The sequence below is a fragment of the Mus caroli genome, chromosome 6, assembly GCF_900094665.2.
Source record: "Mus caroli chromosome 6, CAROLI_EIJ_v1.1, whole genome shotgun sequence".
Taxonomy (NCBI): domain Eukaryota; kingdom Metazoa; phylum Chordata; class Mammalia; order Rodentia; family Muridae; genus Mus; species Mus caroli.
Window position 1 is genome coordinate 89,743,183 of NC_034575.1, and position 24,054 is coordinate 89,767,236.

A 24,054-nucleotide genomic window follows, 5' to 3' on the forward strand; every position below is an offset into this window, starting at 1 on the left:
ACTCAAGAGAAATCTGTCTGCCTCTGCCTCCTGAGGGCTGTGCCACCACCACCTGGCTGAGTTCCAATGGTTTTTATGCAGACTTTTAGAATTTGTCTTCTCAGAATTATCAAAACAGCGACACTGTTGGGCCACCTTTTGGAAATGGTGACAAAATTAATACAGGGGTGGGGTGGGGGTGGGGACAACAGAGTCAACTGTGCAGACTCCTTCACTATAATTCTGACCTGAAGGGGAAACTATCTGAAAAACACACTGACTCCTTCAAATCTGAATGGAGGGAGGAGTTGACTGAGTCTGTGTCACTAAGTGGAATGCCAAACTCAAAGAATTTTAAAAAGCCAAGTGAGCTGTTGTGAATGCAGGCAGGAGGTGCAGCGGAAGGGGTCCACATGGGACCAAGGTCCAAAGAAAATGCAGCTCGGCTCTAAGGCCAACCTGCAGGACAAGGATCTCAAACAGCAGGCATGAAGAAAGGCTCTGCATAGCTCAGCAGTCTCGCGCAAGGTGTTAGGGAAAAGTTCAATTTGTTGATTGTAAGAACCCAAGGAAAATAATCAAAAGATCCAACCGTGAGTGAAAACGTTCAATACTCTTCATCCACACTGACAGAGCCTGTCACNTGACTGACAGGGCCTGTCACCTGACATACCTGCGTTTTCTTGCTGGAGCCTGAAAACAAGAACTACGGTACACTGGGGTACACTGGAGATTTGGGGGGTAAAACAACTTGGGATTCCCTTCCCCTGTTTCTGGTTATCTTTAAAGTTGGCAGAAAACTCTTTGGGGGTAATTTAAAAAGCAAAGCAAAATAAAACAAAATTAAAAACCGGTGCCTTGATGGTGGATCATGCGTTGGGCCATGCCGTGATGACTTGATCTTCGCAGCGCAGAGGAGCATGGTTAGTAATGGGTGTGGTTACTGCAGTCACACATGGGCAGACCAGGCTGAATGTCCCCTTTAGCAAGAAGCAACTTATCAAGACTAACTGGAGACAGAGTGGGTTCTATTGGCTCAGAATGTTAAAAGGATGTAGCCCNTTGTTGACCTCAATGAGTTGCCTCTGGCCACAAGGACCTATGGGGTTGAGCCATTTGAGAGAAAACTGAAGCCTGTATCATTACTTTTCCTATCTCCTATCACTTTCCAGTGTGCTCTGGAGATGACAAAGGACTGAATCAGAAAGGATTCAGGAAGGAGGGGCACACCCACTGCAACAGGAGGAGACTCAGAGATTCAACTGGTTTCCTGTTTGCCTTTGTGAATCCACCCAGGAGAGGTTAATATTTGGAGAAGATTACAAAACATTATCCATACTTCAGTAAAACCCAAGACCTGAATAAGACCCCAAAATCAAATGACTCTGCGTTTAGCTAGATTCTAAAGCAACAATAGAGGGTCATTTAAAACTTCAGGCAGCATTCAGGTTGGGACAGAGAAAGGCCATATGAGATGGGGGGAGATTCATTTTCTTACTTTCTACACCTCTGCTTTCCCTAGGCATGCTTACCAACATCTGCTGCTTTTAAAAATCCTTAGGACTTTCTGAGGCCATTGTTATTAATATCTTCTACTTAGGAACTTTCTCAGGTCTTTCGCTAGCAACCATTGTATAATCCTTTATCCTACCCAGGGGCAGCTATTCAAATCTGACATAAGGTCTTCTGTGTACCTGAAGCTGTGCACGGCCACACANTTAGAAAGAAAGCTAAAAGCGGGCAGTGGGGAAGGGGACCCAACAAAACCTACCAAATAAACTTCACCTCCAACTATGACTTTAATGTATGAAGCGAAAAAGCGTTCAGGCATTTCTGCTGAGAGCTAAGCTCAGAGCCACTGTCAGGGCAGTAAACTTCCTAAACTGGGAATCCATCCTGGACCCTTTCTAGCACTCACCGAAGGTTGTGCCCGCTTCGGGCCTGCTCACAGAGGACACGATGACAAACCCGAAGCCCTCGTTCTCCCCACGCCGAATCTCCACATCATAGGGCTGTAGCACAGCGCTCACCACACCGCTGCCCCCGCCGCCACCACTGCCAATGCCACTGGTGCTGCCGCTGCCGGAGCTCACAGTGTTCAGAGAGTTCTGGCTGCCTTGCGGTGTGCGTTTCTCCTCCGTCAGGGACGCGGGCTGGTTGCTACTGTGGTGTGATGAGGCTGGTGAGGGCACCTCATTCTCTGCTTTGGGGACTGCAAGAGAGATGTGTGTCTAAACCATTTGATTCCCAGAAGAGGAACCCTTCCTCTTCTGGGAACCACACTTCCAACTTCCCCNCCTGTAAAAAAAAATCAAGACGCGAGCGATCCTTGCCTCGACTCAGAGAACTGCCACACAGGCATGAAATGCAGCCTTGCTGTGGAAACGTTAACAGTCAGGCTCTAGGAAGGCAGACGATACACACTGACTCCCAAAGAGGACTCCTAAATAGTCCTGTATATAGGAGGTAGATGGTATTTACAGGGTAGACAGTACAGTGACAATATCCATAATGCCATTCAGTCTACAGCCACATCCAGTTCTGAATTTCTCCTGTGTAGGAAGGAATTGTGAGAGGCCTCTTGTATGAGCTCTGCCAGTGAAGGCAAGGATTGTAGCTCCACAGGCTCCCTGACTCNGGTACACTGGAGATTTGGGGGGTAAAACAACTTGGGATTCCCTTCCCCTGTTTCTGGTTATCTTTAAAGTTGGCAGAAAACTCTTTGGGGGTAATTTAAAAAGCAAAGCAAAATAAAACAAAATTAAAAACCGGTGCCTTGATGGTGGATCATGCGTTGGGCCATGCCGTGATGACTTGATCTTCGCAGCGCAGAGGAGCATGGTTAGTAATGGGTGTGGTTACTGCAGTCACACATGGGCAGACCAGGCTGAATGTCCCCTTTAGCAAGAAGCAACTTATCAAGACTAACTGGAGACAGAGTGGGTTCTATTGGCTCAGAATGTTAAAAGGATGTAGCCCNTTGTTGACCTCAATGAGTTGCCTCTGGCCACAAGGACCTATGGGGTTGAGCCATTTGAGAGAAAACTGAAGCCTGTATCATTACTTTTCCTATCTCCTATCACTTTCCAGTGTGCTCTGGAGATGACAAAGGACTGAATCAGAAAGGATTCAGGAAGGAGGGGCACACCCACTGCAACAGGAGGAGACTCAGAGATTCAACTGGTTTCCTGTTTGCCTTTGTGAATCCACCCAGGAGAGGTTAATATTTGGAGAAGATTACAAAACATTATCCATACTTCAGTAAAACCCAAGACCTGAATAAGACCCCAAAATCAAATGACTCTGCGTTTAGCTAGATTCTAAAGCAACAATAGAGGGTCATTTAAAACTTCAGGCAGCATTCAGGTTGGGACAGAGAAAGGCCATATGAGATGGGGGGAGATTCATTTTCTTACTTTCTACACCTCTGCTTTCCCTAGGCATGCTTACCAACATCTGCTGCTTTTAAAAATCCTTAGGACTTTCTGAGGCCATTGTTATTAATATCTTCTACTTAGGAACTTTCTCAGGTCTTTCGCTAGCAACCATTGTATAATCCTTTATCCTACCCAGGGGCAGCTATTCAAATCTGACATAAGGTCTTCTGTGTACCTGAAGCTGTGCACGGCCACACANTTAGAAAGAAAGCTAAAAGCGGGCAGTGGGGAAGGGGACCCAACAAAACCTACCAAATAAACTTCACCTCCAACTATGACTTTAATGTATGAAGCGAAAAAGCGTTCAGGCATTTCTGCTGAGAGCTAAGCTCAGAGCCACTGTCAGGGCAGTAAACTTCCTAAACTGGGAATCCATCCTGGACCCTTTCTAGCACTCACCGAAGGTTGTGCCCGCTTCGGGCCTGCTCACAGAGGACACGATGACAAACCCGAAGCCCTCGTTCTCCCCACGCCGAATCTCCACATCATAGGGCTGTAGCACAGCGCTCACCACACCGCTGCCCCCGCCGCCACCACTGCCAATGCCACTGGTGCTGCCGCTGCCGGAGCTCACAGTGTTCAGAGAGTTCTGGCTGCCTTGCGGTGTGCGTTTCTCCTCCGTCAGGGACGCGGGCTGGTTGCTACTGTGGTGTGATGAGGCTGGTGAGGGCACCTCATTCTCTGCTTTGGGGACTGCAAGAGAGATGTGTGTCTAAACCATTTGATTCCCAGAAGAGGAACCCTTCCTCTTCTGGGAACCACACTTCCAACTTCCCCNCCTGTAAAAAAAAATCAAGACGCGAGCGATCCTTGCCTCGACTCAGAGAACTGCCACACAGGCATGAAATGCAGCCTTGCTGTGGAAACGTTAACAGTCAGGCTCTAGGAAGGCAGACGATACACACTGACTCCCAAAGAGGACTCCTAAATAGTCCTGTATATAGGAGGTAGATGGTATTTACAGGGTAGACAGTACAGTGACAATATCCATAATGCCATTCAGTCTACAGCCACATCCAGTTCTGAATTTCTCCTGTGTAGGAAGGAATTGTGAGAGGCCTCTTGTATGAGCTCTGCCAGTGAAGGCAAGGATTGTAGCTCCACAGGCTCCCTGACTCNCAGATCTCCCCTCCTCCGCCTCCTGTCATGTTTGCTCAGTGTTTACTTCTTCATTGGGCAGGAGGCTGTGAAGGGTTGTACCTGTAAGACTCACACAGATGGATTCATGAGGAGTCATGGTAGGCACACTTAACTGCTCTCCCCGGTTCCCAGCTGTAAACATCTACTCCAAACACAGAGCTAGAGGCACTCACTGGCTTCCTTCCAACCTCAGTCAGCTACTGAGGAGAACATTCTTAGTCCACACCCTAGGTGGAACCAGGTACCAAAAGGAGTGTGTGCTGCTGCAGGCTGTGCCTGGGACTACCTTTATCCACACAGCTTTTACTTTCATAGATGTTCTTGATTATGGGAAGCACAAATGTTACAATCTGACAGTCGCTACATGTAACTCAGGTGTATGGTCACGCNGTTACAGAATTTCATCAGCTTTCCCACGGGAAGCCCTCACCATTGAAGAACAACTCTCCGGTCCTCCCCCTTTCTGCTTGCTATCTGTTTACCTGCTTTCACTTAATATGATGTCTGTAAAGGACCAACATGCTAAAAATCCCATACGTTTAAGTCTTTCAAAGTAAACCTGAAATAATAGAGTGAAATTTACATTGTCTTGCTACTACTTTAAATCAGGGAAATCAAATAGTTTTCAAGTCATCTCAAAACTCAAACCAAACTAGCTGACTGCCACCAGCTGCATGGTAAAAGAGCTTTGGTGGTCTGGAATGAGTTCTAAGGACACAATCTGTGGTGGAGTGNGACCGTTTTCAATGGCTGCCATTAGACTCTTATATTGGCATTTAATAACATCATATTGTAATTACTTATATGTCACTTAAAGTAAGCTACAATAGTATTTTTTTTAAGGGCCAATTAATTTGATCTGGTAGGTAACTGCTACTCTGATATTATGACTACAGCGAACTCACAGGCTTTCACATCATACTTGTTCAGTAAATCAACTGACGCCATGGTTAACCATCCTCTTCTGGAGTCTGCCATACCGGCTTTGAGTACAGGCTGGATGCAAAGGTGAACTGGAAAGACATATGCTTCAGGAAAGAACAGATATGTGGCAGCTTTCTTAAAGTGGCAGAGTCAGAGACGGAAGTACGCTCCGAGGCACAGGCGTGGCGGGAAGGGGGTGCTAAAACCGGAGAGCATTTGGAGAAGTGTTCTTTGTGAGTTGATCCTGAAAGGGTATTTTAAAAATTGCAGAGGAAATCAGGGATTCCCTAGAACCAGCCAGCTCCTTGGCTTTCCAGTGAAGGACAAAGAAAAGCCTTGAGGGGCAAAACAAGAGCAAGGTGCTGGGTGAGGGCGAGCTCATTTCGCAGCCCAAACCTGGCTTCTGTTCTTTGCATCCCGAGCTGACCTTTTCTCACTNTCCTGATGGGCTCTTGAGAGGATTATCACCTAGTGAAGAGGAAGTCTGAGTTCTGGTTGCTGAGGGGGCAAGAGGCGGGAGAATGTATGGTCAACTAGCACTCTCTGGATGTCTTTCTGTATCATATGCAAACAGCATATTAAACTACATCTGAATGACAGCAGGGCTGGAGAGAAAGAAACCATCTGGAAAGTCTGAGCTCNATCACATTTGCAAACATTTGCTAAAATAGAAGCTTGAGGAGGCAGACGCAGACAGAGCACGGTCTGGAGGAATGAATGAGAAACATACCGGCAAACACCACTTTCCGCCTCACTGTGAGATTGACATGGCCTTGCTTGGCAGCTTGTTGCATAAGCTGGACCACGAGCTGGTGTGATTTCCCAATTACTGGTGTCCCATCCACACAGATTAATTCATCTCCAGACCTCAGGCGGCCGTCTGTGTCAGCAGCACCCAGCGGTACGATGTGACCGATATAAATCTGTTGAGTAATCAGATGACGGGTGAAACACTGCCCTGTGTTGGGTTTANTATCAAGACTGATGGCCCATGCATCTCTAAAAATAAATTCAGTTTACTCATATCCACATGCATCCCACAAACAATTACTGAGCACCTACTGTGTATAAGGCATTGTGCACCTACTGTGTATAAGGCATTGTGCCAGGTCCTGTAGCAGTTTGTGGAAAGAGTAACTATTTGTTACAGGGCTCTCTGAAATAGATGCATCNGTGGTCTGTCAATCATGTATTTTTCTTCTACTCTGGGAAAACGACCACTTTATTTCCTTACATGAAAGGCTTTTCCTCATTTCCTGTNGATTCAAGAAACTCACTTTCATTGCACCCCACTAATTATATTGACACTTCTTCTCTTAAAGGGTCTAGTACTGTCTGCTTAGCAGTAGNGCATTTCACTAAACAGTATAAAAGGAGGGGAAAATGAAGCAGTCTGGCCATCTTTCAGGACCATAAGGCAGAGGAATGCTTATATCCAACTTCTTGAAGTTTCACCATTCACTAAATGTGAGTTTAAATATTGGTGTGTGGCTTTGCCTTCTCAGTAGACAATAATGCTATCCTTTCCTTTACATGACATTTAGAGTTTAGAAGGTACAGGAAAAAAAGGATGAAGGACTTAGGTTGTGTCAGACCCTCCATTTATACTACCTCTGTGACCTTGGGCCAGTTAATTAATCTTTCTGGGGCTTTTATTTTCTGGTTTGAAAAACAGGAATACATCCTGGATAACGGAGAGAACAGGTGCTAGAAGTCTTTAGCGAGCACACCACACACACAGTAACTGCTCCAGGAATAACAGCTTTTATTCCAAAGGGACAAGGCTTCTTCTCTTTTGTTTTCCTTGCAAAGGACGTTGTGACGTTAAAGTCAACTTACTCTAAGAGACTGAGGCCCAGGGAGGAGACTTGGTGTTTCTACATCACTGTTCAGGGTCCTTTTTCTGTTCTTTAAAGACAGGGTGCCATTTTCCTGAACCAGTACTGCTGCCTAGGGAAGTTCCCTCTGTGCTCTAGTCATTTACTACACAGACCCCTCCCGATACTGTCTACTCAAGTATACGTACACCCTCTCCCTGTAGCACATGCCTCAGAGCTTTGTTAGGATGCTCAGTTTGCCCTTTGTTTTCCTTCTGTGTGTGTGTGTGTGTGTGTGTGTGTGTGTGTGGACAGCTGCTCAAATTCCCCAGCACACACAAAAGCTGTACAGAACATTACTTTCCTTCTTCCTCAAGACAAACAACAACAACAACAACACATGCAGCTCCACAAAAAGCCAGTCTGAGATCCATACTACCNAGCATGAAAGAGCCCAGAGCGACAGCTAGCTGGATTCCTATCTTGGTGATCTGTCATTGCTGCGGCTTTCCTTTGAAGCCTTAGCAAACAGCACTGGGGAAGGAAACAGATAAAAGACTCACGGGTTCCCCTGGTTCATTTCCACCCAGAATCCTAAATCCAAATCCGGTTTCTTTTCTCCAGAGGAAGATGTCCTGTTCCTGGTAATCTGGAACTGCGGAGAAGGAAGAAGGGAGAAAGATCATTTCACTAATAAAAGGGATCAGGCGTCTAAGATGAGTACAAACAGGACCAGGATGGATGGTGTATGCACAGATAAAAGCGTCACAGGCAACTAAAGAAAAGGTCATGGCTGGGTGACAACAAGGGGCACAAGTAAGTAGCAGGGCCAGTCAGCTCTTCAGTTCTCCAAAGGACTATGGAGCNCATGATAAATTCCTACTTTAGCTCACACCATCATGGACAGATGAGCCAGGAGTCAGAAAGGGCCTCTCTTCCCAGCATTGCTGCAACAGGAATCAAGTAAATTAAATCACCATGTGTTGCACTACAAAGCAAGCATCCACGAATAAAATCCCCTGTAGTGAGCCTCTCTATGGAGAAGACATAGGCTCTATAGTTTGGAATATTCCTTTAAATGATTTGTTATCTTACTGAGAGGATAAGTATTGTGGCTTGGGCTAAAGAGAATCTCTAATTAATTTTTAATTATTTTCTTTTCTCCTATCATAATCAAGACCAGTGACACCAGTAATTTGAAACNAGATCAATTTTGTGAGGAAAAAAAAAATGTTACTTTAAAGGGCTATGGGATGCACAGCTTGAAGGTATACTGTTCGTCTAGCCTTCCCCAAGCCTTGGGTTTGATCCCTGGGACCATTACAAAACAAAACAACTCTAGGACTGGTAAATAGAGTTTAATACGATTTTAGTCCTATTACCCCTGAGTTGTCAGACTTTGTCCCTAGGGTCGAGTGAGGACAGAATCTTCTGAGCAATTAACTGNGTCTCATTACTAAATTACAACTTTCCCTTAATTTACCTATGGTATTGGAACATTATATGTAATAACTCATTATTCNATAACTTGCTACTTTATGTCTAACACTCAGTAATGACCTAGTGCTTTAAAATGAAGCTCTTGATACACTCTAGCAAATGCTTCTTGTGCATGAGCTCATTCTATACAACTGCACTGTCACTGCCCTGAGACAATACAAGTGGTTACTTTGATGCCATTCTAATTGAGTATTTAAGGTACATGCAAAGTGTGTACATATTTACAGTCTATAAAGTGATACAACTTTTAGTTAAAGAGAATAAGTTATAATTTAGTTGCAGTGAATCCTGAAGGGGCATTAAATTACCACCACACATTCTTATTTGTTTCATTAATTATATTTTGGGCTGTAGGAGTATCCAGGCCTGAGATTTTTAATTCTCATCTTCTCTAATTTTGTATGATGGGACAGGAAAGATGAAAATGGTGGCTTAGATTTCACATTGGGGAGAACTGTTCCATTTTAGTGCTTTGTCTAGAGCCTAAGATGCATAGAAAATGAATCATCCAAGGGGAACAAGACAAATACGTAAGTACAAGGCACAGTGTACTTGCTCACACGTGGATATTTTGCTTGAGCTACTTTAACACTGGGGCTCTACCTAGGTGTGTGAGTCTAGTTCTTTTATTATAAATGCTGAGGTTAACTTGTTAACTTGTAAAATGCCAAGGAAGGTAAACCCAGCTATACCACGGAATTCCTACTGAAACCATTAGAGACAGATATTTCCTTGAACACATTATATATACATACATACATAATTCATTTCTGTGTGAGTAGCTTAGTAGACGATGCTTGCTGTTAANTGCCCCATTGAAATAACAAGCAAACTCAGAGGGTATTCTGTCTTTTGGGTTATACAGGGAAGAAAACTAGTATCCCAAAAGGCCACTGGTGATTTTCAGCCAGTATAGTTGGCTGCTGGAGCTTTCTGTGAGCAATTAAAGAACCTCTGCAAAGGCCTTCAGCCCAGAAGCTTTTTCCTTCAGCATCACATAACACACTGTCATACACTGTCATTTCTCCATCCTACAGGGACAAAAAAAAAAAAAAAAAAACCCAAAAAGCAAAACAAAACAAAAAGTAGCTCCTTCCTGCTTTATGTGGCAATGAGGTGTCAGCTATCATGGTATTTGGAGGAGGAGACCCCACAGATTTAGGTCAATCACCCGAGTTAGTCCACAGGAAAAAAAGTTTTCTTCCTTTCAAGAATCAACAAGAAAATGGCAAGTTAAAAAAAAAAAAAGGTGCCTTGTGACATTTGGGACAATGAACAAGGACACACAGACACAAACACCAACACAGACATGCGACAAAGGAAGTCTTCTGATACTTTAATTTTAACCTACTAACAATTTTATTTTTCTTACCAACTGTGTACCCAAATAAATATAACTTTGACCTGTGAATTGATATTGACCCATACCATGGTATTCAATTTTTATCTTCTATGATATTAGTTCTTTGTATAAAGAGTACTAAGGTTTACTCCCCCCAAATGTTCTCACTCTCTAATTTCAAAGGTTGTATTTTAGAGAGCAGCAAGGTGAGGCCATTTCCCCCAAATTACTATTTTTTTTTTTAAATTACTGTTAGTATTTTAGTGAGGCCAGTCTTACAGAACTTATAGCTCTGATCCATCTGTGTGCATCTTAAATCCTCACCGAGGGGTCAATCTCTGTAGCTAATCTGCTTCTGGTAATGGTCGTGGTCACTTAACAAAGTAGCAGAATGACTTTCCTTGAAGTGTAGTGCGAGTGGNGTCACCAGGCCCTGGTGTCACCACTGGCACAGACTGTGAAAACACACACGTCACCCCCTAATCTNATCTGATGCCTGGTTTATGTTCGGCCAATACATGCACTTTTCTCTTCCCTCGCTTCTGTGGACTTCTCCCCAGACAGATGGGAACATCAAACAGGATGGATGACAATGGAGGAGCAAAAGTTTGCGGCAGATCCTTACTCTGACATTCTCCAAAATTCGTGGAATTGATTTCTCTGTCTCTTTCACCCTTGCTCAATCCTGATGCAGGCGAAGGTGACATAGCTGGAATATCAATTTCACAATTGTGTAAAGCTTAATATGTGTTCTTTCTTAGTCCATTTTAACTTCATTGTGANTGGTAAGGGATGTTCAATTCAGCATCACAATAAAGGTCGCGGCTGCTTTGGGTTCAAAGGGTGGTAGCTTGGTTCTGGTTTTCACTTTTTTTTTCATGGTGTTTTACATGTCAAAAAGCTAACTGAACACTGAGGGCTTCCTGTGGCTTCAGTACTGGTACTGTCAAGGATCCTTAGGTTTAATTAGGCTTTAACCACCTTCTTGAATGACCTTGCTTCATGTCACAAACACAAGAAAGCTGTCTACATTCTCATTGCCTTTTGAGAAAATGGACGTGCATTCGTGCCACCATTACACACCAACACTGATTATTTGGGGGCGCATCAATCCCCAGAGACTCTGCTCTTAGGCTGAAGCATGCCCTAGTGAATTCTAGGCAGTTCAAACCAGAATAGTCTTTCTTCTGTTTGAGATGCAATCACGGAATCCGTCGACTTTGAATGAACACACACATAGAAATTGTTATAATCATCTTAAATTCCTGGTGTCAGACTTGTAAGCACAACTCCCTAAAGGACAGCTTTCTAATGCTGGTTAAGATGACAGTGTTGACTGCTTTCTTTTCAAGCTATGCCACAAACAGGCAAATACTTTAGTTATAAGCACTGGAGTTTCTTTTATAGTAAATGCTGCTGTGTACTAGGTGACTGTGTGAACATCTGCTAATAAGACCAATCATGTCATTTTTAAAGACACGGATCCAACTGGCCTGTTATCTAGAGAAAATACAAAACAGGCAAGATGGCTTATTTAAAGGACTTCAAGTCTTTAACTAACACTGAAATCCTTCAAAGGTATTTATTAACATATTTGTAACTCAGATGAAATCATTGGGACACTGCTGCTCAGGCAGATGGCTAAATTGAGAGGATGTTATTTTTCGAAATGCCTAGACCATGTAAAGGAAATGGTCAGGTGTGTGTCTATCTTTATGTCGCCTTTAACAATGAAGTTTAATAAAAAGGAAAAGGTATTTAAACATTAAGGGAGTAATGTGTATATTTAATGTGACTGACTTTAGTTCTCCTTCAGTATTTGCTTCTGTTATCATGGGATGGGGAGGGAATTCCCTCCATCCAGATATTCCTCTTTTTTTTTTTTAAATGTTCTTAAAAGACAAAATACAAAATAACTTAGGGCAATGGGAGAAACAGTTTTGAGATTAAGCCAAATACTAATTCAAAGGCAAGATTGATACAGGTTCATCAGTAGGTACCATGGAAAGAAGAGTATCTGTAATAGACAGAATAATTATACTGGGGGCGGGTGGATTTTCATTATTCTCACTTAGTAGAGAAATAAAAAAAAATCTATGTAGCTCTTAACAGCCATTGGGCTGCTACTATCACTCTATCACAGAACCTCCAATCCCCAAAGAGGCGTTGATTTTCCCTTGTGCTCCTGATTGCTTTGATGCTACACAAAGTACAAGGAGCAAAACTGAAAGATTTCCAAATGCTTGTCTACCTCCACTTGAGCAATGTCAGTGCTTATAGAAACTGGGTATAGCCATACTGGATAATTCCAATTTCTTTTCCTGGTAAAAACTCTTAAAAGTTGAATATCCAAATCCCAAGGGATACTGCTGCTTTGGGGTAAATATGCCTACCACTGAGCATGTGCTTAGAGCGTCCTGTCAATCCAGGAGGACACACCAATAGTTCAGGGAATGATTTATTGGATCACAAAATGACTGGACCACGGAAAACTCAATCATAATGTGTTCGGTACTGAAGAAAGCAGGGCCATGGTCAATAAAGTGATCACTCAACATCCCCTGAAGTTGGATCCTTGACTGAAGAAGCCACATGGTTAGAGAGAGATGTGAAGGGAATATGGAATATTTTCCTTCAGAAGGCATGCCTTCCTTCAGTGGTATTTTGAAGAGAAATCACTACAGTTAGAGAGGAATCCAGGTACGAAGCCCAGGTTTATACCAGTTGGTATCCCTCATCTGAAAACCTCAAATGCTCTAAAACCCAAAGCTTGTAAGTACTGACGTAATACCGCACAAAGAAAAGGCCATGCCATAAAGCTTACATTCACAAATAAAAGCACTGCAAATACAGTTTAAAATGACATTCTAGCTTTGCGTGTAAGGGATATACGAAACAGAAACAGATTTGAAATTTAGACTCAGGTCCCATTCTCAGACTATCTCATTATGGATAAGCAAATATTTCAAAATCTGAAGTTGGAGGCATTTTTGATAAAGGATGCTCAACTTTGGGAAATTTCCTTGAGTCTGGCTTCCAGAATAGTTTGATGGCATCTTCCTCAGTTTGGGTGAGGTAGGTAGATATGCGTGTTCCACTTCCAAATCAGCTGCCTTTTGTCAGCCTGCTGAGGCTGGGCCAGTACCACAGCCTATCTAATTGCTCACTGTTGTACCCTGATGATACTTCAAGGGACTTCCAACAGCTGATAATTGGCAAGAGGTGAGCTTATCATGTGCCCCTTAATTGTTGACTTTAACCTAAGGGCTTGGTCAGTTTTTTTCCTTGGGGTTATTGGCCTTACACATTCTCTTTATTCTTTGTCACAGAACAATGGGAGTGTCNTAAAACATCCTTCATCCAGCACAGGTATGCTACACAGCCAAGTCAGAGTGGTTGGTGAGGAAGAACTCTCAATCTCTCATCAGCTTCTGGGCTACAATCTCCATAGAGATTGCGGCTAGGGACAAAACCCATGCTACGGGCAGCCAGGCAAAGCAATGCTGTTTTTGCTCTCAGCTTCTCCCAAGTCACAAATAATGTCTTCCCTCCTAACACATGCTGCCTCATTCCAGGGCACACTGACCAACATCTGGAGAGAAAAATGTTAGTGACAGCAAAGCCTCCAAAAGGCCTGATGTGCTTCTACCAAGCCCAGGGNATTTTAGGGATCTGCTTTGATAAAATAATAAAGATTACTGATGGTGAGCGTCCGCAGTAGTCATTAAAAAAAGAAAGACAAGAAAGACGGAGGGAATTTTAGGTTTTTAAGATCTGGGAAGTTCTGAAGCCCATCTTTCCAAGTCTGTCTAGTAAAAAGGCAGAACACAGAGCACACCTGACTAGTGTATAAATAATTAAGCTACAACCATCCCCTGTGAGTGTTTTCCCAAGAGAGCACCTGACCAGTATATAGATAATTAAGCTACAATCATCCTCTGTAAGTTTTTTCCCCCCACCTTTTGAAGGGAAATGTTTATAAAGATGGAAGAGGGGAAAATAAAAAACATTATCAGTAACTTTAAAAACCCCAAATCACAATTGTGCTCTGTTGTGTGTCTGAGGAGCTTTGCCAGACAGGCACGCAGAGTGTGCTAGGGCCCACTTGGGAAAGAACTGAAGACCGTGGCTCTTAGCAACCACCTCTTTACCCTGGCTTCCTCAAAACAGAGACATCATCCAGGATTTTATCTGGCTCCCCACCTTCTTTACCTCTATCTGATCACTTGACACCTAGGCCTCTTCNATTATGAGCAAGTTAGACAGCGGGAAAGGGCCCGGAAAAGCAGGAACCCAGGCGTTACTCACGTCGGTTTTCATACATGCTCCTGGACTGGGCCCAGATTTTAAAAGGATCTGGCTTTTTCTGCCCAGAGCTGTCAGTCTGATCTGGAGCAGGGGCGTCTGCAGGTAGGTACTCAGGGAGCACCTGTATGCCGTGGCTCGGGGATGCAGTGTGCAGGCTCCGGTGGCTGGAGACGCTGTGCTGGGAGCTGTTCTGGCTGTCTTTCCTCTCCAGTGGCTGCTGTAAGAAAGCAAGTGAGAGAGCCAAGAAAGGAAGATGACTGTGGTTTCTGCAGTGGGCATCTCTCCCCAGCCTGACTTTGCACGCACGTGTGCATATGAGTTTAGCACAACAACAGACTCTGGCCACTACCTTTTCCCAGCAAAGTGTTGGATGCAGATNAATCCTCAAATGATTGGCAGAAAGACAGAGGGCTGGACTAGACAGAAAGATATAACCACAGAGCATGGTGTTCTCTGGGCTGTAGTAAGGANACAAGTCTGATTTTCATTGTAAGTTCTTGGGAAGATACACTGGGCTTCTCTATTGGAGGATGCAGCATCAATCCTGACACCCTCCTTTCCTGACAAAAATATGCGACTCAGGATACCATGTTTCAGATGTAAGTCTGTGCTATCTACAAGCAATACAACCATGCCTAAAAATGCTTCTCATGGCTCCATATGCTGTTCCTTTTAGTAATAAAATACCCACTCTGCTCTAAAGGCTTCTGCTAGTTCTATTCCAATAGAGATTGGGTCAGAGCATTAGGTAGTCACGCCTAGAGGCAAAGTGCACTGGTACCCAAGTGCAGAGAACCATCAAGTCAAGAGTTTCTATAGTTTTCTGTCAATCAATTCTAAAGGTGTGGCTTTCCATCTCTTGAATTACTGATACTACTGTGAGTTTAAAAGTCAAGAGCAAATGTGATGTGTGTATATATTGCCCTTCAGGGGTCAGCCTTCCCAGACTGGTAACTGTCCACAGTTCGAATACCTTTCAAAGAGGGAACTTTATTGACTTCAAAGGCAGAGTCAAGTTCTTGATCACTGAAACCAGCTTAGCACAGATTTTCATTTTATGAAATGTTCTCTGAATTGACAGAGACAACAGCCAAGACTGTCCTAATGGTTTCACCCCTGCAAATGCCATACTGGAATTCTGTCTCCTTTGCAAAACACACCACGTTACTGAACTTCTGTGCCTAGTGATTAGGAGGTATGAGACGTGTGTGTGTGTGTGTGTGTGTACATGTGTGTGTATGGTGTGTTTATGTATGTGTACATGTGTGTGTGCTTGCTTGCACATGTGTATGCATCCCTATCCTCTGTTACACAAACCTCAGAGCTATTTTAAATGGGGTCCATAAGATCCTGACAATGTGTAATCCGGTCAACTAGAGCTCTGTCACCAGAGGCTATCATCAATCCTACTCCTTGCTCTGCCCTCAGGTGGCCTCCATCTTTGAACCTTTGTTAGAAATGTCCACGGGCCTATCCCCAAATAAGTAGATGAAGAAAAGTCCAAAAAGAACATAGGTTTTTATTTTGTGTGGCAAACATCTTATTGGCAGCCACCTCTCAACTCCTTGATTTGCTCCTGACTGCTAGAGCTCTGGCTATAGGTTCTGGAAAAGTTCTGTACTTGAGGGAACGTTCCTCACATGTAAAGATGAAGTGGTAAAGATGCCAGGGAAAGCACAGGGCAAATACAACACAGCACCCTGTCTTTCTTCAGGTGATTAAAGCACTTGGCTCTGTGCTAGATAGATTGGCTAGACTAGACAGACTTGACATAGGCACCCTGCCACCTTTTAAGGTCCTTCTCCACATTGACATCAGCTCTATGCCCTCGTATCATGCCCTGAAAAGCGATCCCTACTCTGTCCCTTCCTTGGATGAAGCTGTTGAGGGCGAGAACAGCACAAGTTCTCTTTTTTGGATGTGCACAGCAAGTTGTCCTTCTCAATGTCTATCTCTTACAAGGCTCTCAATCTCAAAGCACACATAGTAGCATCTACCCATTGTTGGTGTAAACATATGGCATAACATTTATAGAAAAAAAAAATAGGTACTATGCTTAGGTTTCTTCCTTGAATTTTCATACCTCTTAAAAAAAATAACAACATGTAACATTTTACAAGGAAAATTAAAGGCTATTTCCATCTTGCAGTGAACATTAGTAACCAGACCGTGACTTTNATGCTGTTAAGGAGACATTCTAAATATGAAAAATCGTCATCCAACTCAGAAGCTGTTTGCCTGGAGACTNTCACTCTTCCCAGCAAATGCCTAACCTAATTCTGTTCCTTAAAAGAATGGCAAATGCCTGATTGTATGATGAGACCATCCACACTGAGTTTGTTTCCTAGATGAGGTAAGTCTGGAATCCTGAAAGCTTTAGTCTCCATTCATGCTCACTCNCCCTCTCCCCGCCCCTCCTGGCACCCCCTAAGCCTTCTTGCTAGAGTATACCTGAAGAATGCTCCCATGTGACTCTTTCAGGGGGTACAATTTGCAGTATGTTCTCCCCTAACTTCTTGGGTACCTGTCCCTGAAAACCACACTTTAAGCTTTTCCTCCCTGTCACACTGAGAGTCTGATGAAAGTATGAAAGTGTTGGGCACTCCTGATGTATAACATGCCAATTGGTTTTTATACACAGGGAGTGGCCCACACACAGCCAAGAGTTTGAGCAGCTGGTGGTGCTGTTGGCAGGTTGCTGAGCCTTTGGGGACATGTGGCCAGCTATCAGGAGTGGGTCTCCTGGGTGGTTCTTGAAGATGATAATGCCCTTCTGGTGCTAGCCCAGCCTTTCTGCTTCTTGTCTGTTACTATAATGTGATTAGTCGCTTCATGTTCCTGCTGACAGAGATTAAGCCAATCCTGAAGTTGTGCCTCCTTATCCCGACTGACTGATATCCTCTGAGCTCATGAGCCAAAATGAACATTTTTTTTCCTTAAGCTGCTTCTGTCAAGAATATCTCACCCTGATAGAGGAATCATGTACAGAGTCTGACATGTTACTCAAACAGGTGTCTAAGGACCTGGGATGCTTATCTCATCCTAGACACTGCCTAGCCTCAGCTTTAACTAGAGCTTGCTTGGCCACAAAGGGAGAAAGCAGATGAAGTCTCCTGAAAACACTTTAGCCACCTTTCACATTATAACAGCCTCACCTCATCAGCAAGACCTCTTTGAGGTCTGATTTAAAACAAAATGAGAGGCACAAAGCTTCATTTCTGTCAAACTGTGCCTCTCTGAATCCCTTTAATGTCATCCAATGTGGCATCTCAGTTGGAAAATACCAGTGAGGGGAATTTCCAAAAGTTTGGAGAATGTGGTCCAAAAACCATACCACAGAACCATCACTCACTGGCTTGACTTGGTGACATACTGGCAGCCCAGTCATCTGGAGGCTTTCTGAATCTGCACCTTGGTAAGATTTAGCTCTGGTTTTATGCTCAATTTTAAAACCAACCACATCCCCTCAATTTAAAGAAGATGCATTCTATAATGAAAATCTTAGGGTTTTTGGAGTTGTACTCTGTGTTTATATGTGCAAACGGTTCAAAATGTTTTTCATTTTCAATGACATCCTTTATTAGAGTTCAAAACTGGTCAAGGGGAAAACACCATTTATATAAAGCTCTCAAACTAAAATCATTTGGTGTGTGTGTGTGTGTGTGTGTGTGTAAGAAAGCTTTATTATGAGCCGGGCGTGGTGGCACACACCTTTAATCCCAGCACTCGGGAGGCAGAGGCAGGCGGATTTCTGAGTTCAAGGCCAGCCTGGTCTACAAAGTGATTTCCAGGACAGCCAGGGCTATATAGAGAAACCCTGTCTTGAAAAGCCATAAATAAATAAATAAATAAATAAATAAGAAAGGAAGAAAGAAAGAAAGAAAGAAAGAAAGAAAGAAAGAAAGAAAGCAAGAAAGCTTTACTATGTAGCCCAGGCTAAGCACAAACTCTGGATTCTCCTGTCTCTGCTTCTGGAGTACTGGGGTTATAGGTGTGTGCTACCTCCTCCATCTCATTTCTCTAAGTGAGGCACTTGCTCAAAGACAAGCAGCTGTAAGGTTGTAGCTTTAGTCCTGTTAAAGGAAGCCTGTGTGTGCATGGATGAAGAGAAACACTTAGTGCCTTAACAGGATATCAGACAAGACCCTCCTGTAGCGACCACCTGCAACATATTTATTCGCTCGACCAACAAATGCAAATGAATAATCTACACTGTGCCAGACAATAAGAAAAACAACAGATAAATAAAAAGATGTTACCTAATTGCCTGGAATTTATATCTGAGTATAAATGTATGTGTGCAGATGGAGATTAAATGAATCAAGCATTCAGAATACATTTAAAACAATGTACCGCAATGTCCTCTGGATAGCAGGCTTTATGGATGGGTGTAGAGAAGAGTACTTTGGCAATGGACCCAGCTTGGGCTAAGTCCTCACACAGAACGTGAGCTTGGACTATGTAGAATGAATAGCGATTGGATGAAGGAGCTGGACATGGACCTGGGAGTCAGAAAATGCAAGAGCCCTGTGTGGTGCTGTAAGCACTGGCTTCATTCTTAACTTTAGAGCAAGAATCCATTTATGCACTCAAAATAGGAATGCATTAGAGTTAATGTACTTCTGGGAAGTTTGGTCAGGCTTCTAGGTTGGGGACAGATATAGAGAAAAGACTGGGAGCAGACGGGCTAGTGTGAAGTTCACTGTTGCTCTGCACTGAGATAGCTTCTACTGGGACAAAGGTATGATGGAGGAGACACAATGCTGACCAGGGAGAGAGGAGGGANGATAAGGCACCTTAGACACAAAGCAGCAAAGCCCCCAGCTTAGAGACACTGCATTGTCCTCAAGACAGCCCAGCTTGAGTTTCATGGTCAAGGCGTGTGCTATGCACCCAGACATGTCACCCATGCTGATGTCACTGGGCTGAGATTTCTGAACTGAGATTTTCATTCCTCATTCTCAAATCTCCACCAACTTAGAAGAAGAAAATGGGCTTAATTTTAAAATCTCCTTAAGAGTCCTTGGCCATGAACTTGTATCACAAAACCTTTTAGAATGAAATTGTACCTCTCTCTCTAAAATGAATGATTCTCTCATACTACTTACTGTCAGGTCAGGGAAATTGGGAAGGCGCGGTGGTTTGTATAAATGGAAATGGGGAAAAAATTTACCTCATCAGGATTTCACAGAATGAGTTAGAAATGGAGGCTCTTATGAAGTAAACTGAAAATATTTGCTCGGGAGAACAAATGAATACAGACAGCACTTAGGAGCTTAGATGATGGAAAGAATTCATGTGGCTTAAAGATGACAAATTGATCCATTTTAAAGCCAAATTATTTACAGTTGATGTATCTGCCAAGACCCAAGGCCACTGCAGCGATTTGCATGGACAATAGGAGCAGATCCCAGTGCGGCTGAGGTACGAGGCCAAGGTCATCAGAGGTGTGAGAATGCCCAAAGCTCCAGCTTCTCTTCTGCCTCTTTCCTATATCTCCTGCCTCTGANTCAAATTCTGTCTCACAGATGGGTGAAGGCATAGACCACTGGCTGGANAGAAATAGGAAATTTGAGTCACATAAAAATATAAGGGATTTGGCAAAATGGACAGTCTATACTTGTAGAGGCTCCCATGGGCTGCTCACTGAGGTGGGAGGTGAGAGGCCAGAAGATAATTCGAAGTCCACCTATTCCTTTCTTCATCTACGTCCTCACTGCTTCTCCAGGCCTGTAGAAGCTGTGACGAGATCATGTGGTGGCTTTGGGATTGTGAAGCCTAGGAGTGCAGTGTGAGAGGTAGATCATGTCACAGAGGGTGACTCAGGCAAGGGGTCACCAGGGCAGCTGCCAGCTAAGAGGTCTTGTGTCCTCCTCACATGTGTTAATGAATGGCTCCTTCCAGAAATTTCCTTCAGCATCTCTTACAGGTAAAAGGAATGGAAGATGATGGAGTGAAGCTTTCTAGTGCTACCTTGAAGACATCACCTTGCCACTGGTCTTAACACTGTGGGTATTCTTGGCCACAGTTCTTCATTCTACCTTGGGTCTGGGCTCTGTAAGACACTCAACTTAGGTCCTTGTGACTGAGAGCATGAGCAGCATAAGGTATACACTCAGCTCTCCTTCAACTCTCCACACCTGTGCTCAGCAGACTCAGTAGTCCCCACGAGGAGAGGGTCTAGACAGGCCTGTCTATGCTGTGGTATCTATTTCACTCCCCAGTTGCTGGGAGGCAGGGATATTTTCTGTCTTAGTTCCCGGATACCCACGCTATTATTATCACTTAGAAGACAGTCATTAAACATTTCTACTTCCAATGTCTCATTCCAAGTTCCACACTTAGTGGTCCTCACTACTACATGTGCTGAATGACAGGATGGATAAATGGTTGAGAAAGGGGAAGAGAAATGTATGGATGGGCACAAGACTGGTGAACTGGTAAAGAAATGGAAAGTTCAACAATGGGAGAACAGAGACCGTGGGAGGTGACCCAGCAGGAACACGGGTGGATCTGACTTACAATGTTTGCTGTGCAATTTAGAATTCAGAAATCCCTACACTCTCAAGATCTCTGTATTGAAATTTGAACTGGCAGTTCAAGTTTCTCCTCAGAATGACTAAGTTGGGTTACAGCACAAGTTTTCCAGAGAAGTCTAAAACTCCACAGCAAATGTGTCTTTTTTTTTTTAACTGCCATGTGGTAGAAAAACTCTATGATGTAGAAATCCAGGTACTAAGTTAATAAAATGTTACTGAGGTACCATCAATCTTCCGCAAGAGTACACAAAACCCACAAACNTCGTTTAAACTGAATCTAGTAAGTTACTTATTCAGAGTAAGCTGTAGGGACAATCCAGGAGGTAAAACAACATTAATATGCTAAACCCTTCTGCCCTAATAAAATCTCAACTGCCCAATTATTGAAAACATTAAAAAAGAAAGAAAAAGTATGGGAATACAGGGACCCTGTCCATCATCGGNGGAAGCCAAGCGTGTCAGAGCCTCAGCAGGCAGCCAATAGTGTGGATCTGGCTCAGATTCTAGTCACAGAGCTGGGGTGGAATCCACAGGGACTACAACCCAGGCAGCACTGCTGCACCTTTAACTAACTACGCAGCCTATAGAATCTGTCACCACCTGAGCGGCTCACCCAGCACCTGGACACNCAGCATCCCTGTGGACTCCCTCCAACCCCACTGAAAACATCCCACCATCATCTGGCCCGCTGGCAGGGTACCATCCATATTCAAACTGGGGAAAGGGAAACAGCTTTCCACCCACCTGTACAAGCCCCCANTGATCACAGATGTTTGCAATGCTCTCCTGCCAACAGCAGCCCTTGGCTGATAGTCCCTTCATCATGTGCAGCAGCTGCCAGCGTGCCAGCATGCCATGCAAGCTGCCATCCCTGTCCTGAAGCAGGACCCAGGTAAGGACAAGCCCCAAGCTGCGAACCTGCTCTTAAATCCAGCAGCACACACCCTCTTAGCTTGTGGTAATTAGGAGCCAGCAGACTGTGGGCAAAGCAGTTAAGAGAGCTTTTTCCTAGGAATGCAACCCAAGTAATTGGCTTGTTGCTCACTAATGACATGGTAACTACAAAAATAAACTGCCAGCGAATTCTCTTAACTGACTTCATGAACATGGGCTCTGTGCACGCTCAATACTAGGTGCTAGAGAACACCTTGCTACCTGAAATCTTGCTGTTAGTGCAAAGCCTCCCTTGTCAAGATTCCACAGCCTGTGGGATGTGTAAAACAGGCCCATGCATCAGCACAGCGTGACCATGGTGGGGAGAAAAAGGAAAGCTCACACTAACTCAGGCTCGGGAGGCACATCTTTCAGCTGCCTTTGATTTGTCTGAGGGCCGAATGGGTTTCTGCCAATGACCCAGGGACGGCGATAAACACATGCGCACGCATCTCTGCGCTTTCCTGCCTGGACATTAACACAAACTGACACGGGAAGCAGCTCCCGATGTCAGTGTTCCAATGGCCACGGTACCGTGTGTGCCATCAGAGCCACACCGATTACTGCCGNTTTTTNTCTTTGCAGAACTAGGGAGTTGTGTTTCAGAACACATGCAGCCCCCTCCTTAATAAACTTCTGCCTGCTTGCAGACAGGTGGAAAGAATTCAGCTGCAGCACTCGAAGCTGCAAAGTTTTAAAGGTCCTCCTCCTCCGGAGATGGCACAAAGCNACACATTTCCCCGTTCTCAAATCTTCTAAGTTACAAGGAAGCCCCCTTCTTCATCCTAATATTAATGACTCGAGGCGCTCCTGCCACCTCGTTCAATTTCACAGGCATTCAAGTCACAGGTCTGGAGTTTTTAAGTAGCATTTTAATTTGTTGTTAGTGCCCTGGGAGTAAAAGCTCATACGACCAAGCAAAACACTATAGCCTCTAGGTTATTAGCCAGCATGCCAAGTAGGTAATGCATCTTCATGGAAACCAGATTAGAAAGGACAGCAAAACATTGATTTTTTTTTTTTTTAAAGAATCCCATACCTGCAGCATAATGCTGCTAAAGCTAGCAAAACAACAAAGGACATTTCCCTAGCAAGGAAATGTCTTATTCTTAGTGCTGGGCAGTGAACACTGTTATCTGAGAGCACGGACATATACAGGCATAGCAATTCTCCTCTAAACCCANGGGCGTTTGGTTTTTCGAAAAATAATTATTCACAAAATAACTATAGCGTGCATAAGGAAGCTTGGAGAGAGCCGGTAGCCATGTGAACGGCTGCCCTGCGAACACCAGTTGAGAAGCCAGTGAGCAAGCAGGTGGAGCCTTTTCTCTCTCTTCCTCCCCCAAAGGAAACAATAGCATTTGTATCAAGTTGAAACCGCTCAGAAACTCGCCCATTCAAAGGAGTTGCGGAGCATCTGTGTACAGAAGCCACACTGCATTATTTCAATCCTCTTGGCTTTTGCATCCTGCTTCTACATCTCTACATAGTTAAAAGACAAACCCCAAGACCATCGATATCAAACATATTCCAGAACTTAATAAAACGAGCCTAAGCTCCTGGATCCCGCAACCAATCTAAAAGCACATTTAGTCAGGTGAACCCAGGCAGCTTACCTTCCTCCCGATGGGGTCTCCCCGCTTCCCCCTCCCCCTCCAAGCACCAAGTAAATGACAAGTCCTTACCGACTTTGGGCTCTTCTTGGGAACTGGTAGCCCTAGGAAAAAAAATGCAACAAAGGGGGTGGGGGGAAGACATAATTAGCATATAAATGTTACCTTTTCTTAAAGAACAATCCCCAGGTGTTTCATGGCCACCTAGTCATCTGCAGAGTTATGTCAGATTTCTCCCCAGCATCGGAGTTACCAGGCTGTTCATATCGAATCAAAGGCGAGGGAGGAGGAGAGCGAGAGGCAGGAGATCTATCTGCATTAGCTATGCTGACTTGTACTGCAGCAGCCTGGAGGCTGGGAAAAGAAATTCACAGACCTCAGCGGCCTGGGAAATTGAACACTTGGACAGAATCTCAAATGCTCTTCTGGATTAAGGGAGACTTAACTTACAATTAAGTTCAGGATATTCCCTTTCCTCACGATCCACTTGTCAATGGAAATGGACCAATCAGGACAGAGAAA

General features: G+C 44.0%; 1 protein-coding gene across 1 annotated transcript in view; it reads right to left on the bottom strand.

Moving 5' to 3' along the window:
• Positions 1–24,054, bottom strand: part of Magi1 (membrane associated guanylate kinase, WW and PDZ domain containing 1) — a 631,196-nt gene that overhangs the window by 22,776 nt on the left and 584,366 nt on the right. Inside the window, exons 14-19 of the mRNA XM_021164131.2 lie at positions 23,605–23,636; positions 14,448–14,664; positions 10,765–10,848; positions 7,861–7,952; positions 6,211–6,403; positions 3,816–4,109 (exon numbers count right to left, since the gene is read on the bottom strand). Of these exons, the coding sequence (XP_021019790.1) occupies positions 3,816–4,109; positions 6,211–6,403; positions 7,861–7,952; positions 10,765–10,848; positions 14,448–14,664; positions 23,605–23,636 (912 nt within the window). The remainder of the gene's footprint in view (positions 1–3,815; positions 4,110–6,210; positions 6,404–7,860; positions 7,953–10,764; positions 10,849–14,447; positions 14,665–23,604; positions 23,637–24,054) is intronic.